Source organism: Amblyraja radiata, chromosome 12 (genome assembly GCF_010909765.2).
Source record: "Amblyraja radiata isolate CabotCenter1 chromosome 12, sAmbRad1.1.pri, whole genome shotgun sequence".
In the NCBI taxonomy this organism is placed as follows: Eukaryota; Metazoa; Chordata; class Chondrichthyes; order Rajiformes; family Rajidae; genus Amblyraja; species Amblyraja radiata.
In genome coordinates, this window is record NC_045967.1 from 32,322,077 (window position 1) to 32,336,897 (window position 14,821).

Consider the following 14,821-nt stretch of genomic DNA (forward strand, 5'->3'; position numbering starts at 1 on the left):
AGATTGGTAATTAAAGAGTTTTGGTTTGGAGTTCAGGTTGCTCAATGTAAGACTAAACTGAAGTTCAGTTTATTTTTTCCCCAATTCATTGTATCTTCTGAGAATAGTCCCCGTCCTTTTCCCATTTAGATAGGATACACGTTTTGATTGAAATATATATGGTTTGGAACTATAACTTTGCACGTTACTTTTGTCGAATAAATGGAGAGAAATATTTTAATTGTGCTAATATGAATATTTCATCCAATTTCCCAAATGTATGCGTTCTCGATAATAAACAGAGATTCAAATAGACGTTTTGGGGCAATTGGCAAATAGTTTTGTTATGCGCAACCCTAGAGGTAGTGGCAGAAACTAGATTTGAATAGTTTGCAAAAATGTGCAGAGTATTAGGTTTGATATGATTTCAAATTGAACAAGTACAGTATAGTCGATTAGGACAGTCAGTGTCATATTGATACGCGCCTGGCATACATCAATAAATAACTGATTATGCTATTTAAAAAAAATCAAATTGCAAAACAGCGGCAGTTTCATGTTATTGCTGATATGTCATTTATCGATTTTGCAATGTGTAGCTGCGCAGAACTAGGAATATGATGCCGGTTTGTCTCATGCCGCCAAGTTAGCAGAATTCCATGTTCATGTCTTGCAGCCAGCATGATTGCAAATGCCTTTATTATTGCAAACACGTTGACTGGCAAGTGGGCCGTTCCCCGCTGACTGACGGCGGACAAGTGTCGCAATATCCGCACTCTGCGTCACATGAGCACTGCGAAGATGGCCGACTCCCTCCCAGCCGAGCTGGACGTGGTCGTGTTGGGTACAGGTAAGCGGTGAAGGGACGAACCAAGGCGTCCTGTTTGTCGTTGTGCTTCTCCCGGACGTGGAAGGTTGAGCCTGAGGCGTGGGTGTCGGAGCTCTAAAGCCCAGCATTAACGTTGGTTGTGTTGAAGCTGGGCCTTGCTTGCAGCTCACTCAGTCCTATCCCATGACGGGGTGGGACCTGAGAGTCGGTCTGTGCCAACAGTGTGTCAGAAAACCACATTCAATCCGGCAGCAGCTCGCAAAATGACTGCAGGCAGTGCAGTGTTTTATGGAATAAGCTGCCAAAGGCAGGGACTATCCCAGCAGTTAGAGAGATACATACATGGATAGGACATGTTTGGAGGGATAGGGACCAAACGCGGGCAGGTGGGACTAGTGTAGTCTCTTCAATACCCCCGCATCGCTGCCCTCTCTCCCCATCCCCCCCACTCGTAACAAGGGCAGAGTCCCCCTAGTCCTCACCTTCCACCCCACTAGCCGTCACATACAACAGATAATCCTCCGTCATTTTCGCCACCTCCAACGTGACCCCACCACTCGCCACATCTTCCCATCTCCCCCCGTCTGCTTTCCGCAAAGACCGCTCCCTCCGTAACTCCCTAGTCAATGCTTCCCTTCTCACCCGCACCACCCCCTCCCCGGGCACTTTCCCTTGCAACCGCAAGAGATGTTACACGTGTCGCTTTACCTCCCCCCTCGACTCCATTCAAGGATCCAAGCAGTCGTTGCAGGTGCGACAGAGGTTCACCTGCATCTCCTCCAACCTCATCTATTGCATCCGCTGCTCTAGATGTCAGCTGATCTACATCGGTGAGGCCAAGCGTAGGCTTGGCGATCGTTTCGCCGAACACCTCCACTCGGTTTGCATTAACCAACCTGATCTTCCTGTGGCTCAGCACATCAACTCCCCCCTCCCATTCCGAATACGACCTTTCTGTCCTGGGCCTCCTCCATTACCAGAGTGAGCACCACCGGAAACTGGAGGAGCAGCACCTCATATTCCGCTTGGGCAGTCTGCATCCCGGTGGCCTGAACATTGACTTCTCCAATTTCCGGTAGCCCTTGATGTCTCCTTCCCTTCTCAGCTCTCCCTCAGCTCTCTGGCTCCTCCTCTTCCTATCTTCTTCCCCCCCACCCTGCATCAGTCTGAAGAAAGGTTTTGGCCCGAAACGTTGCCTATTTCCTTCGCTCCATAGATGCTGCTGCACCCGCTGAGTTTCTCCAGCAATTTTGTCCACCCTAGTGTAGCTGGGACTAGTGTCGCTGGGACTAGTGTCGCTGTAGCATATTTTGTTTGGGCAGCTTACAACTCAGTGGTATGAATTTGATTTATCTAACTTCAAGTAACCCCTGCACCCCTCTCTCTCCATCCCTTCCCCACCCAAGTTGCACCAGGTTCCCGTTCTCACTGAGCAAACAGCTAACAATGGTCTGTTTCCATTTATTATCGATACTTTTTTGCATATCTTTCATTTGTTTGTTCTCTTCTCTACATCACTGTCTATATCTCTCGTTTCCCCTTCCCTGACTCGTCTGAAGAAGGTTCTCGACCCGAAACGTCACCCATTCCTTCTCTCCAGAGAGGCTGCCTGTCCCGCTGAGTTACTCCAGCATTTTGTGTCTATCAGCATCCCAAAATGTTTATGTTGCAGACATAATAGAGAGGGAGGTAAAAGAGGTGGAGGAGTTGCTCTATTAATCAGGGAGAATGTCACAGTGGCACTTGGAGAAGACATACTGGAGGGTTCTTGCACTGAGGCAATATAGGATGGTGATCAAAATAAGATGGCTGCAATCACTCCAATGTGATGGTATTATTGGCCCTCCAATAGCCAGCGAGAGATGGGGACCAGACAAGTAGACATATTATGGAAAAATGCAAATGCAACAAAGTTATCATAGTGGGTGACTTTAACTCCACACTGGGAATGTAGTCAAAAGGCCAATATGGGACATAATTTGTTAGGTGTATCCAATTCACTTTACCTGTTTAGAGGAGTCAAAGTATCTTTTGGAATTTTATTGGTATTTTGCTGCATAATGTAGCCTGGTCAACAGAAGTGCAAATTTGTAATATGAGGAAGAGAGATTGCAGAAAATGTGGACTAGTGTTGGTGTGTGTGAAAGATCTTCTACAGACATTTTCATAATGTACATTATGTACAGATGTTGTGCTCTGGATTAATTCCCATGAATGAAAGGACTATCGAAATCTAATGGTGTACCCTGTACCCTCAAATCTCAGTTCTGAGGAGCCGGTCCATTGCCCCAACCTGCCTGAAACCAGTCCTCAGACACCCTCTCCACATTGAGAGAGGGAGAGGAGAGAGAGGCGGGGAGCGTGCCCACCAGGCGCTGGGCCCGAGCGAGGCCTGGAGCGATCTGAGGATTGTCAAAAGCAGCGGAGGGACGGCTGAACGTGGCTTCCGCGAGGGGAAGCCCACCCACCAGCGTGACAGACGATCAGGCGGGGGAGACGGAGAGGAGGTCATCCCCTGTGATGGCTGCCATGGCCGCTTTTCCACCGGGCTTCCCCGCAGCCGTGCTGCGATAACGACCGCCGCCGCCATGTTGTAGAACTTCAAAGAGCCCAGCGGAGCGCGCAGCATTACTTGAGCATGTGTTTAGCGGCTTCAATCCAGAACTCTGGGGAGAGGAGGAGGGCGGCTGGGCCACGTAACTCGCAGCTCGTGGCTGCGCATTGAAAACTGCGCAGCTGGCCGCAAAGAGCATAGGCATTGTGACGTCATCCAGCTCGCTTCAGCTCGTTAGATTTTAAAAAGATGTCAGATTGGTGAACAATTTTAGTAAAAAAACTTGGGAAATAATGAATCACATTTTCAGATGAGGGGATTTTTGACATGATATAAATCTCTACCGGAATAAGTAAAAATTTCACCGTTAGCGCGTCGGGTTTTCGAGGAAATGTGAAACACAATCAAACATACAAATAAATACGGACGACACAAGGACGACATAAACATCCAAGATCAGAGTTTTATTATATTATAGATAAAATTCTTTAAAAGATTGGACAGGCTAGAAGCAGGAAAAATGTTCCTGATGTTGGGGGAGTCTGGAACCAGGGGTCACAGTTTAAGAATAAGGGGTAGGCCACTTAGGACTGAGATGAGGAAAAACGTTTTCACCCAGAGTGTTGTGAATCTGTAGAATTCTCTGCCACAGAAGGTAGTGAAGACCAATTCACTGGATGTTTTCAAGAGAGAGTTAGATTTGGCTCTTGGGGCTAAAGGAATCAAGGGATATGGGGAAAAACCAGGAATGGGGTACTGATTTTAGATGATCATCCATGATCATATCGACTGGTGGTGCTGGCTCAAAGGGCCGAATGGCCTACTCCTACACCTATTTTTCTATGTTTCAATCACCCTGCACATTAACACTATCCTACACACTTGGGATAATTTATACATACACCAAACTAATTAACCTACATACCTGTATGTCTTTGGAGTGTGGGAAGAAACCGGAAATCTTGGAGAAACCCCACGCGGTCAATGGGAGAACGTACAAACTCCCTACAGACAGCATCCGTAGTCGGGATCGAACCCAGGTCTCCGGAGCTGTAAGTCAGCAACTCTGCCACTGTGCCGCCCTGACTAGATTTCTACTCTCCATCGGTCACATATTGGCTCTGCTTGTTTTTCCTCACGGGGTGGAGGGCCTGACCTCCTGAGCATGCCCACATCTATACTTATCAACTCCCACATTCTGTTGTCTCTGTTCACACTATTGCTATCATTATTGACCCGAAAGCCTACCATGTTCACCCTGTTTAAGAAGGAACTGCAGATGCTGGAAAATCGAAGGTACACAAAAAAGCTGGAGAAACTCAGCGGGTGCAGCAGCATCTATGGAGCGAAGGAAATGGGCAACGTTTCGGGCCGAAACCTTTCTTCAGACCCTTCTGAAGAAGAGTTTCGCCCCGAAACGTTGCCTATTTCCTTCGCTCCATTGATGCTGCTGCACCCGCTGAGTTTCTCCAGGTTTTTTGTGTACCTACCATGTTCACCCTTATGCCCAGGCTCACCCTGGTGTCATCTTATAAGAGACCTCTTTTCATTCTTTGCAGCTTTACAAGCTATTTTTACCTTCATCAGTTCTGACAATGGGTCCTGGACTTGAATTCTTGATGCTGTTTCTCATCCTATAGATATGGCCTGCCCTTATTGCCAGCATCTTTTGTTTATGCATTTTAGTTAATTGAAATATTTGGAAGTATAATGCAGGAAGCATAGCCACTTCCAATAAAATTCCCATAAATCTGTTCTAAAATCATGATGATTTGGCTCATTGCTTACCATTATTTCTTTCAAATTTGGATTCACTGGAAAATCTTAATCTAACAGGGTATAAGAATTTTTACGTAAAGTGAGTTATTAATTGGGACAATACCCAGTAATCTGCCAGTCCTGAGTTTGCCAGATTATCAGAGTATGACCATTATATTTTGAAGGGACTTTGAGCAGGACAACTGGAATGTTGCACCTCTCTTTGAACAATGCCTTTGATCTTTTATGACTGCTGAAGTGCTGGCAGTTTGATGGTTTTTCAATAAGATGAATCTCCAGCAGGGAAAAATTCCAAACTGAGAGATTCATATTATTTCAAAAGGACATAGTTGTACCCAGCATTACTTTTGACTTTATAATTTTGCTGAAAGCAACAAATAGCTCTCGTCTTCGTAAGGCAGTGAATAAATTGTTAATATTTGGTGTTTATGGGTATCACTCCAGCCATTATAGAGTAAAGAATGACTTTTGGATCAGGTTGCTAATTGGTTTTCAGTAGTAAATAACTAATACCTGAAAGTTTTCTGCTTTAGTACTATTATGTATAAATTAAAGCAATTTTCATTATCCTTTGGCAACATTTTATTGGTTTTAGAAGTTGTAGATTCATTGCAAATTTACAGTTAAAGCAACAAAATATTGCAGTTGTTTTGAAAGGGGAGGGGATGAGGGATGTGTTGGGGGGGGGGGGGGGGGTGGTGGAGATGAAAAACGGAGTAAAACCGCCAGGTGCTTTAAAACCCGAGTTTTTAAATAAACAGGCCTTTCCTGTGGAATGAAATCACTGACTTTGGGGGGGGGGGGGGGGGGGGTGGAAAACAAAATAATTGGGAGTTTTTCTTGTGGAATGAAATCAGTCTACCATTGGGGAGGGGGGGGGGGTTGTTTTGAATGGAGAGGGGGTGTGTGTGGGGGAGCGGTGTGTGTGTGGGGGGAGGGGGGGTGGAGATGAAAAACGGTGTAAAAAGGTGCTTTAAAAGCCAAAGTTTTATAAAAAAGTAAACGGAATAAAAGCAAAGCCTGAACACAATCTCAGTTGTTAATTAACACAGATTAATTTGCACAAAATGCTTTCCTGTGGAATGAAATCACTCAACCGTTGGGGGGGGCTGTGAATAATCCGGGAGGGGGGGGGGGGGAAGGGGCGGGGTGTGACACTAGAGAGCAGCTTGAGAGCCCATTATGATTGGCGGCATTGTGACATCATCATTGGAAAGTCCTGGGAAAAGGTTGTGTGTGAGAACCGTTTTTTGCCTTTTTTTAAAACTTGAATCGACAATAACTTTTGATATATAGGATGAAATCTTAAGTGAACCTGATTACTGTGTGGAGGGGAAAAATGTGTCCGGGTATGTAAAATTTTAAGTGTTAGCGCGTAGCGTTTTGACGAAGGTAGTAAAACCTATATGGAAACAGGCTCACGCACCCACACAAGATGAGACTTTTAATAAGTATATATATGTTATTTGGAGTTATATTTGACATCAAATTTTAAGCTTTCCTCTGGATATACACATTTAGAATGTCAATATTTTTTTCTACAAATCGAATGGAGCAAAACCATTGAGATCTTTCTGAATAGCATTCGCATTCACATTTTTTTAGTTTACTATATTACATTGTAGGGTAAGGAAATGCTATATCTTGCATTTATATGCAAGAATCGTGCTGACTGCCCAAATTTATATAATCTGGTGAAGTGTTTATTAATTGCATTTCACTGAGGTTTCTAAAGATATTTTCCCAGGATAGTAAAATGTCCCAGTTTAATGGATCCTTAAGTACATTTGGGAGATGGAGGTTAAGGCAAAGGTGTTTAAAATGAGCATGCTATGTGAATCAGAACCAAAACTATGCTGAACTAGTAATTTGCATATGTTGTTGAAAAACATAACTTTACAGCCGACTTTGCCAAAGGTACGCCAGATTCTACTTTCAAATTCCAATTTGAATGTTCAAATTTAATACCTTTTAAAATCTTTATAAAACCTGGTACAGGTGCACAACCTTTTATCCGAAATCCTTGGGACCAGACTCTTTTCGTAATTCGGAATTTGTCGGCCTTCGGAATGGAAATTTTTTAGCGTAGATTTTAATGGCTGGCTCAGTGGTAGAGTGCTCGGCTCATATCCGCAAGGTCGCGAGTATGCGCCTTGATCCCGGCAGTTCCTCGGTCGCGAGTTTGAGTCTTCAATGTAGTTTTTTCTTGCAGAATAAATGTCTGTATGAAATGCACTGTGTTGAATGAATTCCTGAATTTGTAAATGTGACTGCAGCATTGAATCACCTCTCGCACTCGTGTCACCCTAGCGGGGCTACATGCCCTTAGGCGGCCTAAGGCGACATTTTCACACTTATATCCGTGTGCAGCAGAGGCGACGTGCGTTTGGCGCCAAACGTGAGCTTTGGTGAGCTTTGGTGTGCAGACGACATCCTGGAAAAAATGTCCTGTTTCTTCCAGGTAGGCGATATACCCTCCCGGGCAATATACCCTCCACTTCTCTTTTATGAAGGGGATTTAGTTCCCCTTTCTTCCAGGACCGACTGGAGGTTCCGCTGTCACCTCTGCGGGCCACCCTCGGTGAACGCTCACTCAACTTTGTCTTGGGATTCCTACTCTCCCGCGCAATGTACCCTCACCTTCTCTTTTATGAATGGGGATTTAGTTCCCCTTTCTTCGAAGACTGACCAGAGGTTCCGCTGTCACCTCTGCGGGCCGCCCTCGGTGAACGCCCTGTCTCCCTGTCCCTGGGATAGTAGGGGGCGATCAAACAGCACAATACCCCCCTCCCCCTCCAACTCCAGAGGAATCCGCTCCCCGATGGGCCGCTACGGCGACAAGTGGCAGTTCGCCCACAGCCCGAGCTGCGCGACCCCAAGAACAAGACGTCCCTTGCACACCATCAGCTTCTGCCCATACGGGGAGCGTGTTCCTCTGGAGCTGGGGCTGGGCTGGAGTTGCTGATCTGGGATCTCCGTGCTTGCAGTGGGCCTGGGGGTCGGTGTCCCGATGAGGGGGCACAGCTCGGGCTGTGGGCGAACTGCCACTTGTCGCCATAGCGGCCCATCGGGGAGCGGCTTCTGGTGGTCCTGACGTCTCCGGCCAGTTTGCAGTTTTCCTCTGGAGTTGGAACGGGGCTGGGCTGCTGCTGGCTGTGGGTCTCTGGGATCTCCGTGCTTGCAATGGGCCTGGGGGTCGGTGTCCCGTTGGCCCTGACATCTCCGGTGACTGGCACTGACCTGCTGGCATTGCCGACGTGAAGACAGTGCAAAGCCCCCGCGCCGGTGCAATGGGCGGGGAGCTGGGGAGGGAAGGGGTCACACACATGGCTGGGAAGCAGAGGGGTGTAGGTGGGGTGAAACTGAAGGGAGCGACAATCTGCTGCTGCCTGCCCGCTGAGTTAAAAAGTTCCCACGCAAGACTCACGATACACTGTGTATCGTACAGTGTATCGTGAGTCTACCGTGGGAACTTTTTAACTCAGCGGGCAGGCAGCAGCATATTGTCAATTATTAACCCTCCCGCGCAATATACCCTCACCTTCTCTTTTATGAATGGGGATTTAGTTCCCCTTTCTTCAAGGACCGACCGGAGGTTCCGCTGTCACCTCTGCGGGCCGCCCTCGGTGAACGTTTTCAAGGACCTTTCTTCAACAACCGAAAAAATGTCCGCTATTCGGAGGTTTTCGTTATTTGGATCTTCGGATAAAAGGTTGTGCACCTGTATTTCAATATAATTTGGATTGAAGGATTTTCAGTTTTGGGTGGTTTAGAACAGTGTACAAACCATATGCAGATATTCCTATTAAAATTTGCATTGTTTTTGCACATGTATATTGAATAAGCCAAACTATTGGAGATTTTTCAATTCGGTGTTTTCAATTGAACAATTAAGAATCGCATAAGCATATTGGTTGTCATTTTGTTGCAAAGGTGTAAAGAACCTTTTTTAAAAAATGGATTTTGAACAAGTAACAATGTCCACAATTTCAATATTGGTCACCTGCTGGCAGGATGTTGTTAAGCTGGAACGAGTACAGAGAAGATTTACGAGGATCTTTACCAGGACTTGAGGGCCTGAGTTTGAGAAGGCTGGGACTTTATATCTTGGAGCACATGAGGATGAAGGGTGATCTTATAACATATAAGATCACGAGGGGAATAGATTAGGAATACAATGTCCATCTGTATAATGGAATGACCTCTCAAAATGTGTTTGTGCCATTGTGAACTGAACAATGGAAGTAACATTTTTTTGCCAGTAGCATTCAACAGAGCACCTTCAAGGCCCAAGGCTGCTTTCATCAAATAATGTAAAAAATAGTTGTTTACTTTGATATATGCCTTTAAACAAGCAGTTTAAAAAAAAATGATATATTGGTATATGCTGAAAAAATCGATTTGACCAGAGAGTTACGGAGGGAACGGTCTCTGCGGAAAGCAGAAATGGGAGGAGATGGGAAGATGTGGCCAGTGGCAGGATCCCGTTGGAGGTGGCGAAAATGTCGGAGGATTATATGTGACGGTTAATGGGGTGGAATGTGAGGACATGGGGGATTCAGTCCTTGTGAGTAGGGGGATGGGGAGTAAGAGCAAAGCTGTGGGAAATAAAGGAGACCCTGGTAGGAGCCTCATCTATAATAGAAGAGGGGAACCCCCGTTCCCTAAAGAATGAGGACATCGGCTGGTCTGGAACACCTCATCCTGGGTGCAGATGTGGCGTAGATGGAGGAATTGGGAGTAGGGGATAGGGTCCTTACAGGAAGCAGGGTGGGAAGAAGTGTAGTCCAGTTAGCTGTGGGAATCAGTAGGTTTGTAATAGATGTTGGACTGTAGTCTGATTTGACCTGAGAGTTACAGAGGGAATATATGCTGATCCTTTTAGAAAAAGCCCAATTTTCATTGTAGTTTAATGGAATAGAATTGTATTGAATTTGTAAACTGTATGGGATCTTCAATATTGTACGTGGATTGGCAGTAACAGAATCAGTCACAGTAAACTAGATTGAACTTTTGGCAGAATGGAACTAGGGAATAGTTTTCAGGTGAAAAACATTTGACCAGGTTATTTAGACACTTAATGTCCCTTGATTGTTGGACTGTTCTGCCATGGCATTCTTTTAAGAATTCCATTGCATTTTAATATTGCTTTGCATCATTAACAAATTATCTTTGGTATGAAAACTGCCAAGTTTTACTTCTGCCACTTAGTCTGAATTCTCCACCATGAGTGCTGCAAAATTGGCAGCTTAGGAACCAGCAGAACTAGTTTTTTAAAATGTCCTTGTTTTCCTACCTCTCTCCTCACTCCTTTGCAGATGTCCTATTGGTTTGGTTTTTTGATTTGTCACCTGGCTTCTGGATGAGAATTTCCAGCCAGACGTATTCTTTATCGAAATTCAGCCAGTGCAATGAGCGACACAATAGTATTGCCCTGATTTTCACTTCCTCCTGATGTTTGCACCAAGTCTCATTAGAATCTTTACAGATTTAATATTATCTATCCTACGGAAGCTTTCATTAATTCAACCACCGCTGGGTGGTATTCACCAGCAGCATTCTTATATGTTGTAATTTCAGTCGCTTTTCTTTTTCACTTTCTAATTACTTTACTAAATATCTTATCTATCTTTACTAATGCACATTTTTCTTGGAGATATCTCTGGGGAATAGGGGAATAGGGGAAAAGGGGATCGGGCTCGCTCACCCATCCAGCATTTAAAGGAAATATTTCAAGTAATATGTTGGACCATTTAAATCAAAAGAGACCATGTAAGCTTTAAAATGCAAGATGATGTCGCTAGGAAAATAGCAGGATTTACATTTTGTAGTTGGAATGTTAGGGGCGTTAATGAGCCAATTAAAAGGGGTAAAGTATTAGCCCATTTAAAATCTATTAATACTGATATAATATTTCTTCAGGAGACGCATCTCAAAAATGGAGCTCACAAGAGGCTGAAGGGTAGGTGGATTGGTCAATTATATCACTCTACGTTTTCTTCCAAAGCGCGAGGAACAGCAATTCTAATTCGCAAAGGTATACCATTCAAACATAAATCCACTATAGCTGATAAGGAAGGCAGGTACATTATAATATCCGGGGAATTGTATTCAACTCCATTGACTATGGTGAATATTTATGCTCCTAATTTCGATAATCCCCAATTTTTTAATAAAATATTTAATTCAATTTCAGACTCTGGTCAGCAGAATTTGATAATTGGGGGAGATTTAAATTGTGTATTAGATCAATACTTGGATAAATCTTCACCAAAGAAAAAGTACTTCAAAATTGAGTGAAATTTTAAACATCTATATAAACAACACAAACATAAGAGACATATGGAGGATTGCCAATCCGTCTGGAAGAGAATACTCTTTTTATTCAGGTGTTCATAAAATTTATACATAAATTGACTATTTCTTGGTTGATGCCAAACTTATCCCTTTTACCTACAACCCAATTATCATTTCAGATCACTGTCCTCTCACTTTTTCAGTAAAATTGGAAGGAATGTATAATAAACAACCGTTTTGGAGATTTAACCCACAAATACTAACTGAGGCGAGTTGTTGTGACTATCTGAAGCAACAGATGAAAACATTTTTTGAGACAAACGACACCCCCGGTATTTCTCCATCTTTGCTGTGGGAAACTTTTAAAGCCTACGTTAGAGGCTGTATTATCGCATACCAAGCTTTTCAAAACAAGAAAAATAAAACTGAACAATTGGAATTAGTAAAACAGATAAACAGTTGGACCTAGAAAATGCGGCTGACCCAACCATTGCAAAACATAATAAGATAGCTGCATTAAAATTTAAATTAAACCAGATTCTTTCTGCAAAAATTATTAGGGTATTTCAATGTACAAAACAAAAACATTTTGCATTTGGTGATAAACCACACAAGCTACTAGCACGTCAACTCCGCAAATTAAAGAATGACCGTACAATACACAAAATTAGATCAGATAAAATGAGATCTGCTTACATTGCCTAAAGATATTAATGAAAGATTCTTACAATTCTCCCAAACACTATATTCATCAAAAACAACAGTCAATCCTGCAAAGATGAAAAGTTTTCTTGAGAATTGCAATCTCCCATTCCTTAATGAGGAGGAACAGGATGAATTAGGCACAGAGATAGCAACAAAAGACATCGTGCAGACTATTAAATCATTGAAAAGTGGAAAACCCCCTGGCCCGGATGGGTTTAGTAACGAATTTTATTAAAAAATTAATTATTTAATTTCTCCACGCTTACAAACCCTTTAATTTCAAGCATTTAAAGAACAGACTTTACCACAAACTCTTGCTGAATCAACTATTACATTAATTCCAAAAAAAGATAAAAAATCTTGAGGAGCCTGGATCCTATAGGGCAATAGCCCTTTTAAATACGGATCAGAAGGTACTAGCTAAGTCTCTGGCTCGTAGATTAAGCGTAGTTATCGGTAAACTAATACATCCAGATCAAACTGGGTTTATACCTGTTAAACTGAGTTATTTTGTCAATCTAAAGTCAACTTGACTCAAACGCTTGTAGCTGTTGAAATCGATTCTTAATTCAGCTGAGACTAGTCTCTGAACCTTCCAACACAGAGCTGATGCTCTGGGGCGGGTCCAGAGAGGAGTAACTTTGATAGAACTCATGTCAATTATATAGTTATTAGACATTTCAGATACAGAGGTATGACAAGCTAGTAACCAATCATCCGAGTCCTTCTGGTGATTTACAGCATCAGTCACATGATCCCCCTTCCCTGGCCTCACAACCTTCGTTTGCCTGTGGTATAACTTTGCTTATTTTATTTCAACACAGCAAAACCCCAGTAGGCTCAATTATCAAAGACCCCTCCTCAAAATATAAGATACATATGTAATACAATGATCACACAAGTCATACACACATTCCATACCAAGAAGAAAGATATTTCTATAAATCTAAACAAAGTCTAATGTTTACATTCCTACTAAGACAATACATTTTATAAATTGTTTCACTACAATTTTACACAGTTTACAATACTATTACATATGTATTTAAAAAATGTATTATATGAGTTTGCTGAATTTAGTTTCTAAGTTCAAAACCCCCAATCTCCCAACCGTAAATCTGTCAACTTAATAAGTGTTTGGTGCAAGGATACAACTCAATTCTAATTTGTAGCCTCTTTCCTGCTATCTGGAAGCTGGATTTCCAATCTCATGTACAAGGCAGAACACAAGGGAGATTTACAACTCAAACCATTACATCAGAATTACATCTGCTTCTTCGACCTTTTATAAATATATCCATCAATCTAATTATTTTCCTCTCCAAGCAACTACTCCCCTTCATATACATCCTACCCCTTATCTCAATCTCATTATAATTTAACTTAGCCAAAGCTAAATTAGGGTCTATTATCTCTCAGCCTTTAATTCTGTCTCAAACTCAGGTTAACCCTCACAGCTCAAGAATGTGCCGTAGAGAAAGAGCAGTTGACCTCTGGCCTAAGAAGAGGCCCCTATTCAGCTATCCATTCTTCAACACAAAGTCATATCAAATACAATTTCCTCCAGCATTATAATTGCCCCAAAGCAATAAACTAAGCTATGCACATTCAGGTTCAGGTCTCCATGTTTTGATTCAGCTGTTCCCTGTGTGTATGTTTCATTGTACTTTATTTCATTAGGAGACATATTTCTGAAAACCTTAAGCTTTTCTTTTGCTAATTACCTAGCTTATAAAAAAAGTCACTATCCGAGCGGTTCTATTATATAATATTTCCTCATACCTAAACGACACTCGTTTTATAATTTGAGATGTTTGTTTAACATGATATATTCGCAGAGAATGCCAAATGAGGATCTAACAATTATTTCTCTCGATGCAGAAAAATCTTTCGACCAAGTGGAATGGTCTTATCTTTTCACAGTGTTGGGAAAATTTCAATTGGGAGAAAACTTTACTTTATGGGTGAAGCTCTTATACACTAATCCGACAGCTAGAATACTGACAAATCAAATGCTTTCACCTAAATTTTATTTATCTAGGGGTAACAGACAAGGATGTGCACTTTCTCCAATGTTATTTACTCTAGCCATAGAACCTCTTGCCGAGAGTATCAGGTCCCATTCAGGCATTTATGGATATTATACCATCAATAAAATCACGTTGTATGCTAATTATGTACTTTTATACATTACTAATCCCCAAGTTAGTATTCCAAATGTTCTAAACATTATAGACCAATTTGGTTCTTTTTCTGGATACAGAATAAATTGGAATAAAAGTGAAATCATGCCAATAAAACAACAAGACCCTTCTCAACTCCAACAATTTCCTTTCAGAATCGGTACTGAAAAGTTCAGATATCTTGGAATTTACGTGATTAGAAAGTATTCCTCGTTGTTTAAAATAAACTTCCCACCATTAGCCACTAAACTGTAGGCCTACATCCAATTTTGGAAAACACTTCCTAATTCCCTTATTGGTAGATTAAATGCCATAAAGATGATCTTCCTTCCGCAACTTTTATATTTATTTCAATCAATACCGATATATCTCCCCAAAAGCTTTAAAAAAAAATTGATTCTATTGTCACTAACTTTATTTGGGACTACAAAACCCATAGAATACACAAAAGACATTTGTGCAAATCCAAAGAAAATGGAGGATTAGCTCTACCTA

General features: G+C 42.4%; 1 protein-coding gene across 1 annotated transcript in view; it reads left to right on the plus strand.

The window, feature by feature from the left end:
• The first annotated feature begins 716 nt into the window (after window positions 1-716).
• chm (CHM Rab escort protein) overlaps window positions 717-14,821 on the plus strand; it is an 85,494-nt gene continuing 71,389 nt past the window's right edge. Inside the window, exon 1 of the mRNA XM_033030398.1 lies at window positions 717-829. Within this exon, the coding sequence (XP_032886289.1) occupies window positions 766-829 (64 nt within the window). The 5' untranslated portion in view covers window positions 717-765. The remainder of the gene's footprint in view (window positions 830-14,821) is intronic.